This window comes from Balaenoptera musculus, chromosome 12 (genome assembly GCF_009873245.2).
Source record: "Balaenoptera musculus isolate JJ_BM4_2016_0621 chromosome 12, mBalMus1.pri.v3, whole genome shotgun sequence".
Taxonomy (NCBI): domain Eukaryota; kingdom Metazoa; phylum Chordata; class Mammalia; order Artiodactyla; family Balaenopteridae; genus Balaenoptera; species Balaenoptera musculus.
Window position 1 is genome coordinate 60,177,158 of NC_045796.1, and position 23,476 is coordinate 60,200,633.

General features: G+C 36.9%; 1 protein-coding gene across 4 annotated transcripts in view; it reads left to right on the forward strand.

The window, feature by feature from the left end:
- The window catches only part of FBXL4 (F-box and leucine rich repeat protein 4), a 70,965-nt gene extending 48,149 nt beyond the window's left edge, over positions 1–22,816 (forward strand). For all 4 annotated transcript variants that reach the window (XM_036871967.1, XM_036871970.1, XM_036871969.1 and 1 more), the window contains exons 7-9: positions 13,805–13,876; positions 17,353–17,665; positions 22,274–22,816. In XM_036871967.1, coding sequence (XP_036727862.1) covers positions 13,805–13,876; positions 17,353–17,665; positions 22,274–22,437 — 549 coding nt within the window. In that variant the 3' untranslated portion in view covers positions 22,438–22,816. The remainder of the gene's footprint in view (positions 1–13,804; positions 13,877–17,352; positions 17,666–22,273) is intronic.
- Positions 22,817–23,476: the final 660 nt, after the last annotated feature.

Below are 23,476 nucleotides of genomic sequence, written 5' to 3' on the forward strand. Positions count from 1 at the left end.
GCGGGCCTCTCACTGTTGCGGCCTCTCTTGTTGCGGAGCACCAGCTCCAGACGCGCAGGCTCAGTAGTTGTGGCTCACGGGCCCAGTTGCTCCGCGGCATGTGGGATCTTCCCAGACCAGGGCTCGAACCCGTGCCCCCTGCATTGGCAGGCAGATTCTCAACCACTGCGCCACCAGGGAAGCCCATCTTCTTTTATTTATTAATATAATGACATGTTGAACAATCCTTACATTCCTGCGGTAATTCCTACGTGTTTTAACTTAATACATAGCTGGGTTATTTTCCTAATGTTTTGGAGTCAAGCTTTATCACTTAGAATCCAATATTTCGGATTCTAACTTTATCACTTATGAATTATGTTACCTTGAGAAAGGTTCTTGACCCCTTGTGCTTCAGTAGAGTGGAGATAATGATAGTATGCCTTTCAAAGAGTTGTTATGAGGATTAACTGATTTAATATATACAAAGTGTCTACAACAGTACCTGGTTCATTGTAAATATTCTTTAAGAGTTAAGACTTATCAATACTTTTTACATCTGCTTTCTTCAATGAAATTGAGCTGTGTTTTTCCTTTTCATGCCATTTTATCAGGTTTGGAGCTAAGATTATGACACCTTAGCAAAATGATTTGTGACATTGACATCTTTTTCTTTGATCTGGAATAACTTTAATAAATGAGAATTATCTGTTAGATAGAATTTATCTATAAAACCATCTGGGTGTATAGCATTTTTTATTGGTAGATCAGAGTAGATATCTTAGCTTGACATAGATTTTAAACTAATCTATGGAAGTCTGAATATAGTATTCCTGGTTTGGGGCAAAATTTTTACCTAGAGTTTAACTGGTGACCTGCTTTGTTGGAAAGAAGACTTTGATTCTAGTTCTGGCCCTATCAGTGACAAGCTTAACTCACACAGTCTCTCAAATTCCAAGATTCTTTCTTTGTAAAATGAGAGGACTATTGTCCCTGAATGCTAGTTTAAAGATAGTGTTAGCCCATGTTTTCACTGGTCTGTGGTGAAATGACTCGTCATTTATGTGGGTGTAAAATTGTCAGCTATCTTTTCTTGGGTAGACCTATCTATTCTGAAATTATGCCACACCGGCTTTTTACTGGTGTATTTACTGTTTTATATTGCTCTGTGTGTCTGATATCCTCTGAGCAAGATGATGCCTCATTTTAAAATATTCTGATTAAATTTAACTTTAAGAAGAAATGTAGCATAGTTCATTAATAAGTGAACCTTTGGGAAGAAAAATCGGGTAAAAACCAAGAAATTATATCAACTTGCTAGGCATCTTACATCTGTGATGGTTTGTAAAAATATATTCCATGTGATGCTTTTGAAATGTCATAAATTAACATGATTTAAGTGTCAGGGAATCATTACATAGTCCACAGTTTTCTTCCATTTACCCCAAGAAACTGATAGAATATGACTACATATTTTTTAAAAAGTGTGATTTATAGGAATTGAGAAGATTTCATCTCTCAAGAGTGGAGACCTATACATATGTATCCAAGTCTAAATAGCATCAGCTCAGCTTTCCTCAGTTACTTAAACATAGATGTGAAATTACTGTATGACTGCATTAAGTAAAATTTGGTTTGTACCATATGTTACTACCTATTAAAGTTTGTTTTTATTAGTCTATCTGCTAAAATACCATAAAATCATTTATAAATTTACCCTACACAATTTTTCTGACATTTAGTACATAGAAACAATCATAAAATTGATTTTCATTGATCTACAGTTGACTTACAATAAAATAAAAAATAGTGTCATCTTAGTGATATAAATGGCAAAATTCAAAATTGAGAAAAACCTACCCAGGCAGTGTTTACTTTTACAGCTTCCCAGCTCTCTCTGCCTATACTTTTTTCACTTCTGTTATCTTGTCATTCTTGGGATCTGCATCAGACTCCCCCACGGGCACCAAGTAACTCAGAGGAATAAAGGGAAAAGACAACACAATCAGCTGGTCTCTTTTAAAACAAACAGAAGCCACAGCACTGGTATTCGCATCAATCTATAAGCACCTCCCTTGTCACTTAGGCAAAGCATTATGTCACCCCCTTTTCCCTTCCATATGTTCACTGCTTCAGTCCTGCACTCAATGATGTTGGTGGATGAGAGAAAACAGAGTGAGAAGACAAGATTTAGGGGATTGGCTTCTCTCTAAACCTTCCACATAATCACTGGCAGTACATTCAGATGTTATAAACTGTCTTGGAAAGAAGGAATAGCAGTTGACTTCAGATGCCTCTGATGGCTCTAAGGAAATATATGAGGAGAAAAAGAAGATATGAATTTGAACTTCCTGGTAGAGGTTTTTTTTTTTTAAAGGAATACAAATTATCCAGTGCCACTTTTACCCTTGTTTTTCTAAACACTACATAATTATAAAATAAGCAAAAATTAGTATTTAAAAATGTTGACTCTATTATAGCGTATAATCTTCAGAGAGGTCAGATTTATGATGTAGTAGAGTTATATTTATGTGCCTATATATAATTTACATTAATAAATGTAATATATTTATGCCATTTTATAAGATAGAAGCAAATCTGTGTGCATAGTGAATATAGCTTTAGAGGATATTGGAGACCTGGGTTTTAGTCCCAAAGTTTGGGAAAACTTACTGAATATGTTGTTTGCTGTTCTAGACGTTTCGCATATTATTTAATCCTTTACACTAGTCTAATGAGAGTAGATGTTACTCTTAAATCTTACAGATGATGAAATGAAGGTCCCAAAAGATTAATGTTTCCCAGTGGCACAGAGCAATAAGTTAGAGTCAGGATTTGAACCCAGATTTGGTGGCCTCAGAGTTACAGTGAAAATTGTAAGATACATAAGAGCATAGAGTAGTAGTTATTCTAATAGCTTGGCTGCCTCTATCTAAAATAGAGCTTTTCTCTTTACCACTTAATCCTTTTCTAATCCATAATTGGTAAGGAAATATAACATTGTAAATAAGATACACAACATTTTGATCCAGTGTAAAATGCAAACTATTAAGTTATATTCTGTAAACATTTTCTAGTCTAAAATACCTACTATAGACAAATGGACTTTTGCCTTTTATTTTTATTATGAACAAACTTAGTTTGAAGTCTTAGTTCTGAATTTATAATAACAGTTAGTTATTCAAATTACATTTAATATCATTTAAATAATAGTTTGTGGAATCCATACATAATGAACTACCTCAAGCAAATGGTTTATATATATAGGCCAACTCTCAATATTACACTATAGTGGGGAGCAGCATTGGTACATATAATTTCCCCAAATATGTTAGCATGTAAAGTGGTGCATTGTTGATGTCTAGGTAGTGTGTTCTTAAGTGGTTAGGTATAGCCAGGCATATTGCAGGTCTGGTTACTCAATAAGAATGAGAATGCAGGAGAACAAAACTATAGTAGGGTCAGAATTGCCTTATATGCACGTAGGTAGATCCTGGTGTGCTGCTGTGGCACCTCCCTGAGCCAATGGTGAAACAGGCAGTGGGCCCAGGGCACTGGGCTTCTCTCTACCTGACATTTTACCAACAAGGCCTGCTGCGTTGACCACTGAGCCTCATGTGTAACCTTGTCAGACACTGGGGCTATATCCCAGTGCATTGTACTGCTTAATTGCTGCTTTGGTAGTCAACTATGTGAGAGCAACCTTAAAACAAGCCCCAAGTGTCATTGTCACCAGTTTTTTAGCCCAGCCTTTTATGACCTGGCCTAGCTCATTAAGATTTTTCTCCCCAGCTCCACTGCTTTGGCTAATACCATAGCTAGTACCCTACAGTGAGAAGAAGCAGCAGTAGGATCTTGTTCAGACTTTAGGTATGGTTAAAACTGCTTAGCAGTGAGGTCTGGGTGTTGATTCAGACATTATTTGATAATTTAAAAGCTGGGAAGATATTTGTTATTTGGTCTGTATCAGAGACCAATGTCAAAAACCTCAGTCCTAGAGAGTTCCAAGATGGTGGAGGAGTAGGAGGACGTGGAGTTCATCTCTCTCTACGGATGCATCAGGAATACATCTACAGATGCAACAGTTCTCACAGAACACCAGCTAAACACTAGCAGAAGACCTTGGACACTGGAAAAGACTATAAAGATCCCCGTATAACTGGGTATGATGAAAGAAAGAAGGGAGAAGGAGGGGGAGAGGAAGCGGGACAGGACCTGCACCCCGGGGGGTGTGGGGGTGGGAAGCTGAAGCAGGGGAGAGATTCCCGCATCCGGGGAAGCCCGCTCACTGATGGGGAAATCGGTTGGGACAGAAGGGAAGCATTTGAGGCTGTCGGAGGAGGGTGAAGCGACCAATCTGTGGCAGATGGGACAGAATGAAAAAACTCAGTCCTTCTCTTGGCTTTCCCACTTGAAAGATTTTTGTGCTTGGGTAAGTCACTTAAACTAAGCTAAAAGTTTATTTATCTGTTAAAAAAAAACCTTACCCTATCACATAGGCTATTGAGAAGACCAAATTAGGTTGTACATGTAAACGACAACAACACACTTTATAAATTAGATGGACTTGTGTAAATGTGAAAATGATAGTATAGGTTTACTCAGCATAGTACTACACAATTATTCCCAACTTTGTGAAGTATTCTTATAGGTCTTCCTAAATAGGAATATCTTTTCCATCATGTGCTAAGAGAGATTTAGGCCGAATTACTGCTTTCACACTTATGATCTGTTTCTGGTAAAAGGAATGTTCATTCCTAACTTATAAACTCCCTAATGGGAGGGACCATGTTTGACTGTTTACTTTTTACAACCAGTATGTAGAACAGTGTCTGGTATTCACTATAGTGAATATATCTAGTAGATATTCAGTAAACTTGTGATGAATGAATGAGTGATAACTCTCGCTTGTCAATTCATTTTTTCTTTATTTGCTAAGTTAGTAAGCATAAGTTTGTCTTTCTACAGAATAACCACATCAACTAAGCAGAGGGGTGGGTGGATCTACAACTTGGAAAACTTGTAAGAAAATATTTGAACTGTATTTGTCCAGAATTTTTAGCTCTAAAAAATAGTGAAATATAGTTCTATTTGTTTTGTTAGTTTATTTCATGAGATCTTTTTCTTTCTTTAGGTATGCTTAAGATTGTGATGAAAAATCACTTCATCAGAGAAATAACAAATGTCTTCTTATAACATCAACCAAAAAAAGAAAATCATTAAATAACCTCTTTTCAGAGTTAGAGGTATACATTTGTTGAATTTCAGCAGTTGCGGAGCAGTAAATGTATGCCTGGTGAAAAACAAGATAGTACTAGGTGATGGAGAGACAGAAATGACCCTCAAGCTGAGATTTAGACCCTGTTTACTGCATGATCCCAGCATAACTAGTGAAGTGAGTGGTTAAATGCAGTAATTTTCTTTTTACTGAATTTGGTAGATCTTTTATAATTGTGTAGGCAAGACTTTTAGGCAAAAGATGGGAACTTAGAACAAACAGGAAGGAGAACTTTAGTTGTACTTAGTTTCTTCTACCATTCGTGACAAAGAAGTAATTATAGTAAAGTGAGGTATATAATGATTGGAAAGACTTTAAGTACCTTTAGTCCTTTGCATCTCTATTCACAATATTCTTATTATTTATGATAAACATTAATTGCAAGTACTTCTTTAGCCATACATGATGATATATTCTTATGAGAGGAAGGCTATAGAAATTTTACTCATTAAATAGACTTTTAAATACTTAAAAGGAAAAAGCTTTTATTTTAAAATAATTTTAGACTTACAAAAAGTTGCATGAAAAGTAGATTTCCCTACTATATGCATATTTTTTTCCTGAACCATTTGAAAATAAGTAGAAGATATAATTCTCTTTTACCCCTGAAGGGACATATACCTGCAACCTATTCATAAATACTTGTGCCATGGGCTGAATTGTGTCTCCTCAAAATTCATATGTTGAAATCGTAACCCCCATTACCGCATAATGTGACTGTACTTGGAGGTAGGGCCTTTAAAGAGGTAATTAAGTTAAATGAGGTCATTAGGATGGGGCCTAATCCAATAAGAGCAGTGTCCTTATAAGAAGAGGAGATTAGGACACAGACACACACAGAGGGAAGACCATATGAAAACACTGGAAGGAGATGGCCAGTTTCAAGCCAAGAGGAGAGGCCTTAGAAGAAACTAACCCTGCTGACACCTTGATCTCAGACTTCTAGCCTCCAGAATTGTAAAAATTAATTTCTGTTGTTTAAGCTACCCAGTCTATGGTACTTTGTCATGGCAGTTCTAGCAAACTGATAAAACTTACAAAGGATAGCATAAGGATAACTTTTTAACATATTGCATAAAAAGTGACTTCAAGAGAAGTCCTTTGCATTGCCTAAAACAATCTGGATTAGTGTTAGGAATTTGAGCCTATCTATCTTTTCTTTGTTTGGGAAAAAATATCTGAAGTTGGGGGTGAGATGGGGCATGATAGGTAGCTCAGTAAGAATGTCATTCTGTTGCTTAGCAGCAGACAAGAAAACCAAGAGTGTTTTTTTCAAAAGTTCGAGTTATAAATGGAACACCTGCATCCAATTTTGATTGCCTCACTTCAGGAATGATAGAGCATAAATTGAAAGAATCTGAAGTAGTGCAAAAACTGATTATAGGTATTGTAGGGGACTAGTATATGACAGTAATCCATAAATGTGGTTCAGCAGCTGTTTACTTGGCCTACTAGGCTGGGATGACAGTTTCAAGGACCCCACTGCCTTCATCTTCATGAACTAGAAGACAAACAAAAATAGCTGAATTTTACTTCTGTTGGATATCAACACTCTCCTCCTAGTTTCTTTTTTCTGTGCCAGTTTATTCAGCAGAGTGAATATATAAGTAAAAATGCATACCACCCTGTCTGTTAATAAAAGCACCTGAGCTTTCCTACAAAAGATACGTAAACTGTCTTTTGCAAACAATATGATTTGATTTCGTGCCATGAATTTGCTTTCTGACACATAGATAATGGTGTTTTCCTGACTGCGTTCTTATTTGATTTAGAGAACACATTCCTGTATATTGGTAAGTAGAAGCAGGGACGGTCTTTCTTTTAGTAGAGCAAGTGCATTTAACAGACTTAAGGAAAGGAGTGGCCTCTCACCAGAGCCAGTGCTGATTATTAACTAAGATCGAACAACTGAAGCAGGAAGAACCTACTTTGGTCACCTAAATTGACTAATGCAGGCTGTCATTAGCTGTCACCTAAAAGGCAGTCCATTTCAGACAGATTTGTTTAGCTAGACAACATATAAAACAAAAGATATTAATAATTACTTTGTTCTTAAACAGAATCAAGAATTAAGATTTTAATAACTTTTAATATATTATATCCTAAAACTAACAAACTTTTAAAAGTCTTTAATATATGTCTCCAGGCAAGAATATGTCTATACTTCTTTTCTATCCTGGATTGATTTACAGAAGTGCCAGTGGGAAGTGCCAGGCTTTTGGTGGGGTTGAGTGTGTGTGACCTGCATGATGGGCTATGATTCAGTCACAGTTGAGAAGCTTCTTGGGGGTCAGATTCATTATCATCCACATTCAAGACAGTAACCAGTATACTGGGTATAAGGAATCTACCTGGTAAGGACACATTCATTAGAGATAGCTGATTAACACATTCTCTCACTGTTGGCATGTCACAGGGGAAACCAAATTACAGTTATAAGACCTGTCTGGTGAGTTCAGAATGAGAACAGTGAGCATTAGTTATGTGACTTAAATGCTTGAAGGCATCAACAAAAAACAGATTGATACCTTCCTCTTAACAGGAAGGAAAGACATGCTTTTGGAAGAAAATAGATAAAGTCTTTGGACCAGTGTACCCTCTTCAGCTGAGCATCGTTTAGATGAACAGTGTCAATCAATGTGTGCTTCAGATTCCTATGCTCCCTTGATGGTCCAACCCTTACCCCTCTGATCAAAACATTCTTTCTTTTATATAGGCAATAAGGTTACAGTCAAGTCCAGCTGGTGTGCAAACTGGCATGACTTTTTTTTTTTTTTAAATTTGAAGGGCTTTAATACTGTTTTTTTTTAAAATTTATTTTTGGCTGCGTTGGTGTTTTGTTGCTGCACGGGGGCTTTCTCTAGTTGCAGTGGCTTCCCTCCTTGCGGAGCATGGGCTCTAGGTGCGCGGGCTTCAGTAGTTGTGGCTCACGGGCTCTAGAGCGCAGGCTCAGTAATTGTGGCTCACGGGCTTAGTTGCTCCGCGGCATGTGGGATCTTCCCGGACCAGGGCTCGAACCCGTGTCCCCTGCCTTGGCAGGCGGATTCTTAACCACTGCGCCACCAGGGAAGCCCCTGCCATGACTTTTTGTTAGCACTTTTATGAGTTCATCAGTTCCTGCCATGACTTTTTGACTGCTCATCTCTGCCATCATCCATCATGGGTTGATATGGAAATTGATCAGTTTAGTCATCAGTGAGCAAAGATGTATTCAACTGTATTATTATAGGAGAGATCCACTACAGTGGTAAAAATAGGTTCTGAAAGGAGACTACAGGGCAAGGCAAATGTGTGTGATTTAGTCTTAGGTTTTGTTCTTTCACACATATGGGTTTTTGGAATTTAGCACATTATTTGAACCTTATACTAAAATTTCTGAGACTGTGGTCTAGGGTAGGTCTACAGTTAGGTTTAGAGAACTTTCCTTTTTTTTCCCTCAAAGGCATGTATAAGAGCTTTATTAATTTATGTCATTTATGATCTTGAACATTCTCTTTTTAGAGAACAATCAGAAGTTTTACTTTTCCACCACAATGCTGATCTTCAGGTTTAACCTATAAAGGACAATATTATTTTCAAGTTGTGATTATGTATCAGTATGTAAACTATACCGTATTGTAGATTTAAACTGTATAAAAGAACAGTTTGGTTTATAGCAAATATCTATAAAGTAATTGAATTGAAATATTCTAAATATAGTTAGTTTCAAGTACTTTAAACAGGTGTTAAAATACTTCAACTTTTATTCTATATTTCCCTTCCCCAAATTTAGAGATTGGAACACTGGGGCAAAAAAAAATTAAATTAGAGAAAGAGAAATTCATACATATATGTAGATGGATCTTAAATTACAATAATTGAGTGATTGTGTTCTTAGGATTTCTTTGGTGGTATTTCTTTTGTAAATTTATAAATTTTCATTTAATGAACATACTTTTATAAAATAGTATCTCATTACTTGTAGTTATTGCTGTGATATGTTTGAAATATATCATCGGTGAAGGTATACTTGTGATCAGGTGATGTCACTAGTCTCTCTGTTTTAGCTGGTGCATGTCTGTGATATATAAACTTACCTGTTTCTTTCAGATGCTTTCTAGGAATCATGGTTTGTTTATTTGTTGTTTGTTTTTGCCATGCCATGCAACATACGGGATCCTAGTTCCCCGACCAGGGATGGAACCTGTGCCCCCTGCATTGGGAGCACGGAGTCTTTTTTTTTTTTTTCTTAATAAATTTATTTATGTATTTATTTTTGGTTGTGTTGGGTCTTCGTTGCTGCGTGCGGGCTTTCTCTAGTTGTGGCGAGCGGGGGCTACACTTTGTTGCGGTGCGCAGGCTTATTGCGGTGGCTTCTTTTGTTGCAGAGCACGGGCTCTAGGGGTGAGGGCTTCAGTAGTTGTGGCACATGGGCTTAGTTGCTCCGCAGCATGTGGGATCTTCCCAGACCAGGGCTCGAACCCGTGTCCCCTGCATTGGCAGGCGGATTCTTAACCACTGAGCCACCAGGGAAGTCCCGGGAGCACGGAGTCTTAACCACTGGACTGGCAGGGAAGTCCGTAGGAGTCAGGACTTAGAATAGAGAAATATAGACTTGGGATCCTATCTTCCTATATTGAGTGTTACAAGTAAGGGTTGTATTCTTTATTAAAGATAAGCAACAATTAATTTTTAACTGCAAAAATTATTAATTAGTTATAATAATTATAAACCTGTATTAATATAAAATAGTGAACACAGTATTGCATATGTGGTTTATGTAAGGTTTCATTATATTATAAAATGTACATGGTATGCATAATTATAACTCTACTAAGCTATAAATCTGGAATATCTGAACCATTTATGTGAGTATAATAAGTATCAGTTATCATTTTATTAAGTATTTTTGCTTAGCACTTTAGTAGTGTGGAGGATAGGAGATTTTGAACTTTATGGGTAGCATCTCTTAAAAAGCTGTCAATGAAAATTTGAATTCCTGCCTTCTTTTACCTCTTAATAAATTTCCTTGTAACAAGTAGAGGCAATAATAATTCTCTATAAGTTAATAGTTATCCATTGGATTTTGAGGCTGCTGAACAGGGTTAGTAGGTAGATTTTAGGTTGAATATAAAAGGATTCTTTATTTCTTTTTTAAAAAAATATTTATTTATTTATATTTTGGCTGCATCGGGTCTTAGTTACAGCACGCGGGCTCTTCATTTTGATACGCAGGCTTCTCTCTAGTTGTGGTGTGCGGGCTCAGTAGTTGTGACACACGGGCTCTCTAGTTGTGGTGCACGGGCTCAGTTGCCTGGCAGCATGTGGGATCTTAGTTCCCCAACCAGGGATCAAACCGGCATCCCCTGCATTGCAAGGTGGATTTTTAATCACTGGACCACCAGGGAAGTCCCAAAAGGATTCTTTCTTTATGAACATAAATCCTACTACCAGGTGCCAGCTTCACCTAGAGTATGTTTTGAAAATTCTGTAGAAGAAATTAACATGGAGCCAGTCACCTCTTAGTGACTCTGGTTCCACAGTGATTTAAATAAGGTTGGCCTTTGTTTAAAAATTGCAAACTCATTTGAAAATGAATCTGCTGCATTGCATTATTAAAGCTGCTAACTATTTAAATTGTGTTTTAATTTTATAGAGCTACTCTTGTGCTTATATGGAATTTTACAGGTCTAACCAGCAGAATTCGTCAATTTGGGAACCTAAAAGATATCTTAAGTCTTAAGTAAGAGGTTCATAAAATTGTTCAGTTTTTATTTCTGAATACCTTTTTTTGTAGTGCACTTAATATAGGTTTAATCCTATATTAAGGATTTTGTGTGTTCTACAAGGGTAAAAGTGATGCAAGTACTCATTAAGGTAGAATTGTTTTAAGCTGGGGGTGGGCGAATTCTTTCTGCGAAGGGCTAGATAGTAAATATTTTGGGCCTTGCAGGCCATATGGTCTCTGTCATAACTACTCAGCCCTGCTGTTGTAGTGTGAAAACAGCTATAAACAATACATAAATGAATGGGTGTGCCATGTTCCAATAAAACTTTATTTACAAAAACAACCAATGGGCTGAATTTGGCCCATGAGCAGTATTTTCTCAACTGCTCTAAATCACTGAGACTGTGGTCTCTCTAAAATCAGGTCATTTTATGTCTGGAAGTGAAGAGGTAGTTTCTCCCTTTTGCTTTAGCATCAATAGTAGTACTTTAATTCTGAATACTAATAGCATAGAGAAAGAAGATACTAAAGATATTCTAGGAGGAAATTGGTTAACTGGATTTGGAGAGATTGCAAGCTGATCTATAGATGTGTGCTCTATACCTGGGTACTCCCACAGTCTCTGGCTTATCATGAGCTCTGCTGGAGAAAGTCAGGAAACTGTTAACTTGTGCTTGCTCACCTCAGTGCTACCAGTCAACCCTTTTATTTATCTCTATTTGACTCCTTGTTACATTCCTCACAGCATCCCTTCCAAGGTCATCCTTATCCCCTTATAGCTTGGTCTCAGCGTTTGATCTCACGTCTCTTATTTAGCAAAGATGTGTGATATTCAATATGAATCTCTTATGTTCTATGTTAGTTCCTTTTTTAAGGTAGGAATGAAAAATGATAATTCTCTCTACTACTAAATGAACTTTTAATTCTCAATTTAATATGCAGACTGTGTAAGTTATTGTAAAATATTTGCCTGAATAAGTATAATAGGCCATGGATTCCTCTTCTACGACTTGAAATTCCTTCAGAATGCATCTACCCTTACATAGCTGTTTTCTAGATATATAATTATGAGAATATTAATTCAAAAGTGATCCATAATGTATAGTAAAGTTATGTAATTTTCAAGTATGTTTTTAAACCCTGAGTCATGATAAAGTTCACTTCTGAGAAAGTATGTGAATGGATGGAGGGATACACAAATAGAGTAGATAAGCAAAGAGGGCAAAATGTTAAGATTTGATAAATCTGAGTTGTGACTACATGGGTGTTTATTGTCTTGGACTCTATACTTGTCTGCATACTTGAGGTTCTTAATTGTAAGTAATTTAAAAATAAATGACCAAACAATTTCCCTGAATCATGAATGAGGTGTGTGTATATGTATTTTTTTTAATTTAAAATTTCTTATCCACAAGAATATATGGGATCCTCTCTAAAAATTCTCTACCGTGTTCTGGATCTTGCTTGGGAAAATCTTATAAAACAACCTTGTGATAAGATCTGGTACTTTAATAAAAACAAACCTAATGTCATTTCCCCATCAGTAAGTTAAAATAGCTAAGTATTATGGAGAATCTGAACCTTAACTTATCTTCATATACCTCTTCTGATGTCAACATTCTGAGAGCTACATGGCATTGTCTTATAAATGTTATAAGTTGTGTTGAAACTTAAGCATAAAATCAATATAAACTTTTTTTTTTCTGCTTAAATTTTAAAAAATGCACAACAGTGAAACAATTAGTCTTAAGTCTAGTACCAATCTAGGGCCTATTATAACTATTATTATTTTATTTTTGCCCTAAGTTTATTTTAAATGAAGTACTTTGTTACTTTATTTTCTCTATAAGAATCTGAATAAATATTTTGTGTTGTCATTGGCACATTCCTCAATCCCTCCCCAACTGATAATTTTTTCGTTTCTGAACACTTGGAATAGATTAAACAGAGGCTGTATAATATCATCTTAATTTTGTTAAATATGATTTATTTAACTCAGAGGTTTAGAAAGTTTGCCACATGTTTGAGTAGTATTGTTTTTAATTTATAAAAGGAAAAACTAGAGATCTGAATGCTTTGCGTTGCTCGTTTTTAAATTTTTCATGGCAGGCATGTCATCAAGTGAAATTTTGACTGTTTAGAGATATTTCAGGAACCATGATTATGTAGCAGTCTCGGACACCTTTGGGTTTCTTTAGTGGTGAGACCGTTTCCATTGCACAGGACGGATGGGCTGAAATGGCAGAAACATGACTAGAAAGTGCACGTTTCAGTCAGCATGTCGCTAGTGACAGGTGCTCGATGGTTGTTGGGATCCTTGTCAACAAAGAGAATTCTTTGACATTAAAGTCACCGGCTCAATCCTGAGTTGGGGTGGCTATTGGCAGTTCCATCAGCCTGCAGCTGATCAGTGAATGTCAGAGCTGCCACTGTTCTACAGTTGTCACCAACCCTCGGTGCTCTTTTTTTTTTTTTGGAGGGAGGGAGGGAGGGATGGTTTAGCTTGTCTTGTTCAGTCTTCACCAGGCTTTCAAATTGCTTACGTTTGGAAAATGCACTGAGAGGTCATAGGGAATATAGGTGTCTTTAGGGCATGCAAAATCATGTACAGAGTGACGACTTACTACGTGGAGACGAGTAATGATTACCTTGACTCCAAGCCAATCAATGGTGTGAACACCTGGGGACTCATTAAATGGCATTTGTGGTGTTTGTAACAGAGGTTTTGAGCTCTATTTCAGGAAAAGCAGTGACAGCCTTTAATGTCTAATTGACCTCTTCTCTTTGTTTCACTTTCTTGTCCTTTCCTTATTTGCCTCTGATGTGGTTCCTGATGGCAGCAAACAGCCCTGCTCAGCATTTTGAACTTCTGTTCAGAGCTTCAGCACCTCAGTTTAGGTAGTTGTGTCATGGTGAGTATTCGAAAATTCTTTATTCTTAGTTGCTGCTTCTCTTTTTCTTCCCATGGGTGACTTTTATCCTGACCCGACCCTCCCCACACCCACCCACAGCTTTTCAGATTTATGCATAACTATGTGCACCCCGCTTTAAAACATTTTTCTTAAATGGGAGAATTTGTCTTTGAAGCATTGACATTATCTGTGAGAACAAGGAAAGAAGTATAGTGTGGTGCAAAGAGTGTGGTTCTGCCTCAAGCCAGATGTTATCTCAGACAAGCTATTTAACTCTCTGGGCTTCTTTACAAAATAATATATCAATCATACCCAAATGCCAGTAGTCTGGTAAGTTTTTCACAAAGCTAATTTTAGTTTTTGAGTTCAGAGATTATTTTCTGGAAATGCTGATGATAGTAGATAGGTTTATTTTGTTTGTTTTACTGTCCTTACTGAGTAAGATAAAAAGATGGACACCAACCTATGTTGGAACTAATTTTTTTGAAACGTTACTGGTCTGTGAAATCCAAAATCCTAGGGACTGTTGGAATAAATAATCTTGAAAGTCCTTTCAGATATAAAATTATAAGTTATATGTCATTGGAAGAGTTCATGGGATGAATTAAATGTTTTTCAACTAAATTACACGGTTAATAAATAAGACTGACACTCAAGGGACAGTAGAACTCTGTGCGCGTGTGTGCACATGTGTGAGCCTGTGTGCATGTGTGCATGCATGCACACTCACAGGAAATGCATCTCCCAATATAACTGACTGTGGAGGGATCCATTCTTCTTTATTTTCTTACCTGCCCCCCCATACCCAAAGCAGATTCAGGAGATGCTAAACCCTTCCAGTTTTGCATCCACTTATTAGGAAGACCTGAATAAGCAGGATGGTTGCAAGATCAGAGAAGTTTTTAGGCCTTATTAAACCCCATGTATGGGCTTAGGCCCATCCCTGTCTCTGGAAACAATCTGAGAGCCCACTAACTCAGCATTAGGTTTCCCTTCTGGTCAACTTTTGACGTTAGTAAGCCATTTCATGGGCTTCTGTTGGGTCCTTCTAGTGGCTCTTCTGGATGGGCTCAGTGACACTCCATGGCACTTTCTGTGACAACACACCAGCCAGTTACTGTCACTTGGACTTTGCTTATTGTTAGCCTGCCTTCTTTAGATTGGTAAGGACCCTGCTTTGACTTTGGCCAGAGGTACCTTATTCTGCCTGTTAATTACCTCCCCATACCTAGAGCAGCATCCTCTAGAAAAGCAGGCCGCTAATCACAGACACTTTAGAGTTGGAATTATGTATGTTTATAGTTGGAATTAGGTATAGTTGAAGTCAGCATTTTCCAAAGCTGACCTATGGAACATTAGTCCTAAAAGATATTCAAGTTAAAAAGTTGTGTATTGTAGGGGGAAAGAAGGGGGAATAGGAATTCTGGGTCTAAATTAGGAAACGATGCTCCTATATCCTCGCCCTGGAGTTTTCAATGGTATGTCCTACAATAAAGAAACAGTTTGCCTTTGCTTAAACCAGTGTTTGCCAACTTTACCTGACTAATGAACCCATTTTTTCATGTTACATCTATTATTATGTAATATGGTATGGGAAATGCTATTTTAGATAAATAGGCTATTTTTAAGTTAAAGTATGTAGTTACCAGTATTGTTACAATTGATATTTATTCGCCAGGAAATGAAGTTTTAAGGACTTGACATTCGAAGTTCAGAAATACTGCTAATACTGCTGATACTGCTACTAACGTGGTGATTGAAACATTTCATACTTGTCACAGAAGTACTGTTCTTCACAGCAGATCTGGGTTCACCAGCACAGTAACACACACAGCTCTTGGTTGATACTTTAATACCATGTTTATTTCAGTTTCTTTCCTGTCAGCTGACCAAAAGGCAGGATGATTCATTTGATACTTTATTTTTGACTATCAAAATAATAGCAATCAGAATCATGGGTTTTGGAAAGTTTTTAAATTGCTTCTTTCTAAAGAAGCTAATTGGCTGCACTAAAGATCAAAGCTAGTTTTGTGTTGTTCGGGTCCACTCACTGAAGAAGATAGTTGTATTTACCCAAATCTATTTCTCGTGGTCTTCTGCATGATTGTTCCTGAAGAACCTTAGAAATCATCACCACTGTATCTAATCTATCAGCTCTTTGGTTCTGACTCAAAATATAGCCCCCAACCTGTCCACTTCTCCAATGCCTCTGCTTCACCTTAATCCAAGACCCGGCATCTCTCCTCTGCGCTAGTGCAGGCCTCTTCACTGGGCTTCCTCCTCCATTCATACCCACCTTAGACCATCCTCTAGAGTCCGGAGGGGTTTTTGTTTTAATGTGAATCATATTTTTTTCAAACCCTCCATTGATCTCCTTATAGTTAAAATAAAAATTCAAAGCCCTTCATGGCCTGATGGCCTGGCCCCTGCGTAGCTCTCTGGCTTCACAGCCTGCCCTCTCTCTCACTTCCCTTGGGCCGTGTACCCATCATATTTCTGTTCTTGAATGAGCCACGCTCATTCCCAGAGATCTCGACAGCCACCACTCCCTCCCTCAACCTCTGCCACTCTGATCGCTCTCATGTCACCCTGTTTTATTGTTTTACTTATCACTCTCTGAATTTATTTTGCTCATTTATTTGTCTGTATGTCTTTCCAAGAAATATGAACACAGTCTTTTTTTTTCGATTCACTGTTGCTCCTAGTATCTGGAGTGATGCTGGCACGTCGTAGATGAAAATATGAATAAACAAATGAACAAAAGGAAGTAATCATTGGAAATGTTTGCTGTTTTGTTTCCTTTGACTTCTGGTGATAATGCTGATACCTGATTATAAAAAAATCAAATGAAACTCCTAAAAGAATCTGTTTAAAGAAACATTATTAAAACATTCAAAGCCCATGAACTGAAATGTATAATTCTTGACTAGTGGAAGCTTATCCCATGATCATGAGGTAAATCACTGGACACCTCCAATAACTGACAGCAGCTAACTTATCACAATCTAAATTATTTTTCAGGTTGCATTTTCAGTCCCCAAGTGCCTCATTTAACCCAAAACTAGTATCCTTATTAGTACCATCAGCATATTCACTTACTATTTTAGAGCCTAGCAAAGTGCATACCTTTATCAGGGAGATCTTACATATATCAAAGTAGCAACAGCACGGTCAAAATGGGAGGCATACAAGGACAATACATAATCCTCAGATTCTTTAAGAGGGACTGAGGATTTCAGACTGCTTTGGGATTTAATTCATGAACGTCCTCTGTCTGGAATTCTGTTAAACGGATTTTTAAGTAAGTGATTACTCTCGCTGTTTAACGAAACCGTGGCAGATCTGTGTTAACGACGATGTGGGTATGTTTGCACAGAAGCAAACAACAGGAGATGATTAAGAATGCTTTAACATGCTCAAAACAGTTTGTATTTCTGAGCATAATGTGGGAAAGATTGAAATTATTTGGTTTCCAGATTGAAGACTATGACGTGATAGCTAGCATGATAGGAGCCAAGTGTAAACAACTCCGGACTCTGGATCTGTGGCGATGTAAGAACATTACTGAGAACGGGATAGCAGAGCTGGCTTCTGGGTGTCCGCTTCTGGAGGAACTTGACCTCGGCTGGTGCCCTACTCTGCAGAGCAGCACCGGCTGCTTTGCCAAACTGGCACGCCAGCTTCCAAACTTGCAGAAACTCTTTCTAACAGCTAACAGGTCTGTGTGTGACACAGACATTGAAGAACTAGCATGTAATTGTACCAGATTACGCCAACTGGACATATTAGGTAAGGATACAATCTGTAAATTTCTTTTAAAGCCTTGACATAAAAACTAACCTCAGACTTTTTATAGGGAGAAAAAAAATTCTTGGATACAATAAAAATGTTGTCCTGATAATTATAACTGTATTTAAGTAAAAGAGTGAGGGTAGTAACAGAATTTTATAGTTGAACCTATCAGAAAGCTCTAAATAACCATAATTCTTGGTCTAGTAAGAAGAGTGAGAATTTGTGTGAGCTGTGTTCTCCATTATTATTGACAGATAAGAAATTAATCCGTTTGTATAATGAATTCAAGGCACACACACACACATATGGCTTCTTGATGTTAAATTCTTGATTAAGGAATATTGTGAAATTTCCATCCCTGATGATTCTAGTTTTTAGGAATAGTTCTACCCTAAGGCAGAGCTATTGAAAATCCTTCCCAGTGCTGGGATTCCTTGTGTCTTTTTTGCAATTTACAGCCAGAAACCCTGTGATATTTTGTTACTTCTGACATTGGCCAGAAGTGCTAGCAATGCCACGGTTATAATTGCCCACAAAGTGGTGGACCCAAATAGCACTTGCACTGTGTTTCTAGTAATCTATTAATACTAATAGATTAGTCCTTGAAGTGCTAATTAAATGCTTTCCTGTTTATTCAACATTCAACCAAAGGGAAACCTGAAGATTTTCAACACTTATGTTTGTAGTTTCAGTTAAAATCTCTCCACAGCCCAGGCTTATGGTACATTTGTAGATGTTGCTTATGTAGTTGCATGTTACTTATTCAAGTTCCTTGTAGGCAGAAATTCTTGCTTAAAAATTTAGGAAGGGAAAATTAAGCATATGGGATTAACAGATACAAACTACTGTATATAAAATTGATAAGCAACAAGGATATATACACTGGAATTATATCAAGTATCTTATAATAACCTATAATGGAATATAATCTGCAAAAATTACTGAATCACTGTGCCATACACCTGAAACTAACACAATATTGTAAATCAACTGTACTTCAATAAAAATAAATAAAATTTTAAAAAATCAATAAAAACAGTTGGCTAAAAAAAAAAACCTTAGGGAGAAATTCTTGCCTATTATATGCACACTTTAGGCTAGATACTTCATCTGTGTTATATTCTCCTTAATCTTCATAGCTCAGGAAGCTGGGTATCATTGTCTTTTCATAGATGAGGATACTGGAGCCAGCAGTTAATATGTGGCAGAGCAAGGGTTCACGTACAAGGGTTTTGTCTCCACGGTCAGTACTGTCTTTACAAAACACCACACCACTTACCTTGCTTGTTTCTTTGCCTGCCTATCTACCTTCCCCCTTGAATTAGCCTAGACTTTTTAAAATAAGGTAATTATTTTGAAACGTTCAAGAAAAAGTCATGACTTCACAGGGACAATGAGGAAAGGCAGTCAAGGGCCTTTTAAAATGATCACTAATTGCGTCAGGCTTCACTTCAGAGGATGGTGCCATTGTTGTTTAAAATCTAGTTTACAATTCTCCCTCCAAAAAACCCTCAAATAAACCCAAAAAACATACACTAGAGATGGAGAGTAGCCAGTAGCTGAAAGAGATGCTACCAAAGAAGTTGGTAACACTGATCCCAAAACAAAAGCACCGTTGTGATGAACAGTGGGTTCCGTTGTCAGGTGGCCTAAGTTTGGTCTGTAAATGTATGAATTACTTGACAGAGACATAAAAGAAAAGCAGGTATGGAGTATAATGACTTCTTTTTGAAGACATTTGTGACTTTCATGAGCATAAGAGCAAGGCAGTATCATCATTTATTATGTCAAATCTAATTACCGATGGAAGATGACCGTCATGCGAATATACTGGAACATCTTATTTCAAATATAAAGAGCACAGTAAAAAGTAATATCACTAGTAGTCAGTAATTAATATTGTTAACAACAACATGACTATGTGCTTTATACTGTTCTGAGCATATATTAACTGATTTAATCATCACAACAACCTTATGAGGTAGATCTTATTATTAGCCACAGAGGAGGAAACGGGTGGAAATAGGTTAAGTGATTTGCCCAGGGCTCATAACTAGTAGGGAATCTGGACTTGAACCAGAGTCTATGCTTCTAACCACTGTGGTATATTTTCTTTACTTTTATTGTTGTTTTTTGGTTTCCTTTCATCGTTTAGTGTTAGAATCCTTATTTTTTTTTGAAAAAAAGGATTCTTAGTTAAACCATGCTGATATTCATTATTTTGTCATTTTGTGATTAGCACATATGAATGTTAAGTGGCATATCTTCGTCATACTTAACGTACTTATCGATCAGTACAAAGCTGAATAAGACACAGTCCCTGTCTTCAGGAGTTGAAAACCTAGCAAGAAGGAATAAAACAAGCATATAAATAACTGTAGTGCAAGCCAGAAGCAAGTCCACTTTGATGGGGCTCAAAGAAAAGAGAGTATATATATGATCAGAGAAATAAGGAAAAGCCTAATTTAAAAGGCTAATAGATATTTGAAAGGTATCCTTAAAAAGTGAGCAGGAAATTGGGGGAGAAGGGCATTTTAGGCAGAATGAATAGCATGAAGCAAAAGCAAAGGAGTTAAAAGTACAGAATATCTTTAGAGAATAGGCAGTCTAATTTGATCTAGAATGTTGGTATAATGGAGGGTATCATGGAGAGTTTTGAACACCAGGATGAGGCGTATGCACAAAATTAAACGAGCTTTTACTGGGTTTTAATTAAGGATATGAGTGATGTATTTAGAGCTGTGTTTTAGGAATACTTATCTGGAAATGAGTAGTAGGTGAATTGGAGAAGGAAGAAATCAAAATCAAAGAGATTAGCTTCAATAATCCATCTCACGAGGGTCTACACCAGGGTGATGGCGTTGGGCAGTTAACCACCATTCCTTCATTTTTTCATTCATTACACACTTATTGAGCATATACTGTGTTTGGCATTATTTTAAACACTGGAGATATTCAGTACCCTGAAGGAGCAAGCTGACTGAAAACAGAATTGTGTCCTAAGTGGATAACAAAACAACAGCACACAGTACCCTGGAAACATAGGACAGGTGACCCTAGCCCAGTTAAATGTTCAATCTCTGACTTCCTTCCCTGGCATTCTCTTAGGCTTTAGAAACTCCTAATTTATCAGGAAACTCAGATTCTAATGACCAAGACTGGCAAATAGAAAAAAGTCACAGCCCTAGGTGAAAAGCTCCACAGAGCCAAATGGCTTAGGTGAGGTTCTCTGATCTTATATAATAGAAACCCCCTCAAGATAACTTAAGCATACGAAAAAGACGATTATTGTGAAGATACAGGTGTCCATCTCAGATCCCATGGGTAGAAGCTGGGTATGGTCAGACCTCAGGAGAGACTGGAAAACCATCAAAAGGCGAAGAAGCTTTTTCTCTTTTTCGTTCCTTCTTCTATCCTGCATACTCAGGCCCCTGTCCCTAACCCACACCCTCTGCCGCTGTACACTTACAGAGACGTTTGTGTCTGCTTCTCCCTTTGGTTTCGCTTTGTTCTTTTCTTGTCATGCTGGCCATCTCTGTTCCTCTGGGTACACATGGCTAAATATAGCAGCCCTGACCCAGTTTTCCATGTCTTTAGTTCAAGAGATCAAATGGGCACTGGAGGCTTTACTGAATCCCAATTCTAAATTCCCAGGAGAATCTGCATTGGTTTATCATGGGGCCATTCGCAGCCAGGGTAGCAGTATAGTTACAGCTTCTGGTAGAAGTATAGTTACTTCTTCCTTCTCATGGCGAGGAGGCGCGGAGAAAGGATTTCTCAGAGAAAAAGGCATAGACTAGTGTTTCAGAACCTTTAATCCCCATCCCAGGTATGTATATGTAATATGATTGTGATGATTTTTTTTCTCCCTAGAAAAGCTATAGTTACAACAGATGACATCTTAGAGCCTAGTGATATTTGGTACTTATTGAGTGCCTGCCATGCATCAGGTGCTTTACATAATTTATATGATTTATAACCCATCTGAATATCCCATAATCACTTCAGATTTAACATGGGCTAAATAGTACTCATCATCCATCATTTGTCTTCCAGTAATGCCATTTTATACCTACCACTTACTGTAAAACTTATCGAATTGTGTTGTAGTTATTTGCTTTCAACTCTAGTCGATGAGTTCTTTAAGGCAGACACGTGTCTTACTCATCTTTGTATCTCCAGTGCCTGAAACAGAAGTTTCTACAGGGTAGTTGCTCAGTAATTGCACTGCATGGAATTAGAGGTTGAATCATTAAGTATTGCTGCCTGATTTGACCCATGGGTTCAGGAAAATGAGATGTGCAAACAGTTTTGAACTGGGGTGAACAGAAATAGGAAAGTCTGGAGGAGCTGATTGGAAAGGGTAGGAGGTAGGAATGAAGATAGAATGGGTAGAGATTGACAAAATTCAGGTCCTAGATACCAATTTGGCTGGGAAATTTTATTTTTTTTTAACAGGACTATTTCAATATGAAGTCTTGTTTTAAGAAATGTTTTTAATTTGTAAAAGTCCATTTTAAGTGTATTTTAAATAATAAAACGGGACTTTTTATCGGGATATTATATAAATGTTATATAATATTTTGTTTGGTTTTTTTAAAACAGGAACAAGAATGGTAAGTCCAGCATCCTTAAGAAAACTCCTGGAATCTTGTAAAGATCTTTCCTTACTTGATGTGTCCTTCTGTTCACAGATTGATAATAGAGCTGTGCTAGAACTCAATGTGAGCTTTCCAAAAGTGTTTATAAAAAAGAGCTTTACTCAGTGACTTCATATATGTCTTATAATAAAATTAATGTGCTTTTGTAGGGTTTTGTTTTGGGGTTGGTTTTGTTTAGTTTTTATAATGGTGGGAATATCTTAAGACATTTGTGGATTTTAAAGAAAAATATGGAACTGTCCATTAAATCATTAAATCAGTGATGTAAACAAATGTTTTTGTAGAATATTGTAAGCACTTTCTTTCAAGAATATATGAGTGGCTCATATTATTTTTGTCTTATGTTAATCAGTGATATTATGCTTTAGTCAATAACTACATGTTTAATAAAAGAGTAATATGGAAACATTTTAACTTATTTTGAAAGGAGCACTTTGAACAATAAAGTATCATGATATTTATGCAAAAATAAAGTGAATTTTTCACACTGCCATGTAAAGATGCCTTATTAATAATAAGCCTTATGACCTGGCCAGTATTTCGTTTGGTATGTACAAAATTGTCAGAGTTGGTTGGAGAAAGAATCTTACTTTTTATCTGTTAAGATTATTTTTTACGTTGATATACTAATTCTTCAACTTGAAAGTTTTCAGTTTTTCCAGTTTTCTTCTGATATATTTATCTATTTTACTACTGGATAATATCAGTAGTAAAATATGGGCATAATCAAGAACAAGAGGTAAACTGTTAAACGAAATAGTTTTCCAACTGTTCAGCAGATACCTTAAAAATTTGCCAGAGGGAAAGGTTTAAGACTTCTGAATTATATGTGGATTTTATTTTATTTTTTTTCCTGTGCCCCAGCACCTTAAATAGAAATCAGCAACAGTGGAGAAAACAAACAAACATTGTTTTGTTAAATAGTAAATTGATTTAGTTCTGCTGCTAAGAAAGTAGACAGAAAATATTTTGTGGAATGAAAAAGCAGGGCTGTTTCGAATAGCAAACTAATACTAAATATATAGTGTAACAAAATTTATTTTCCCGCACAGGGCAAAATGTTTATTTCCAATATCCACACATCCTAGAGTGATCCCATAGAACTCTGCTGTCCAATACAGCAGCCACTAGCCACATGTGGCTATTT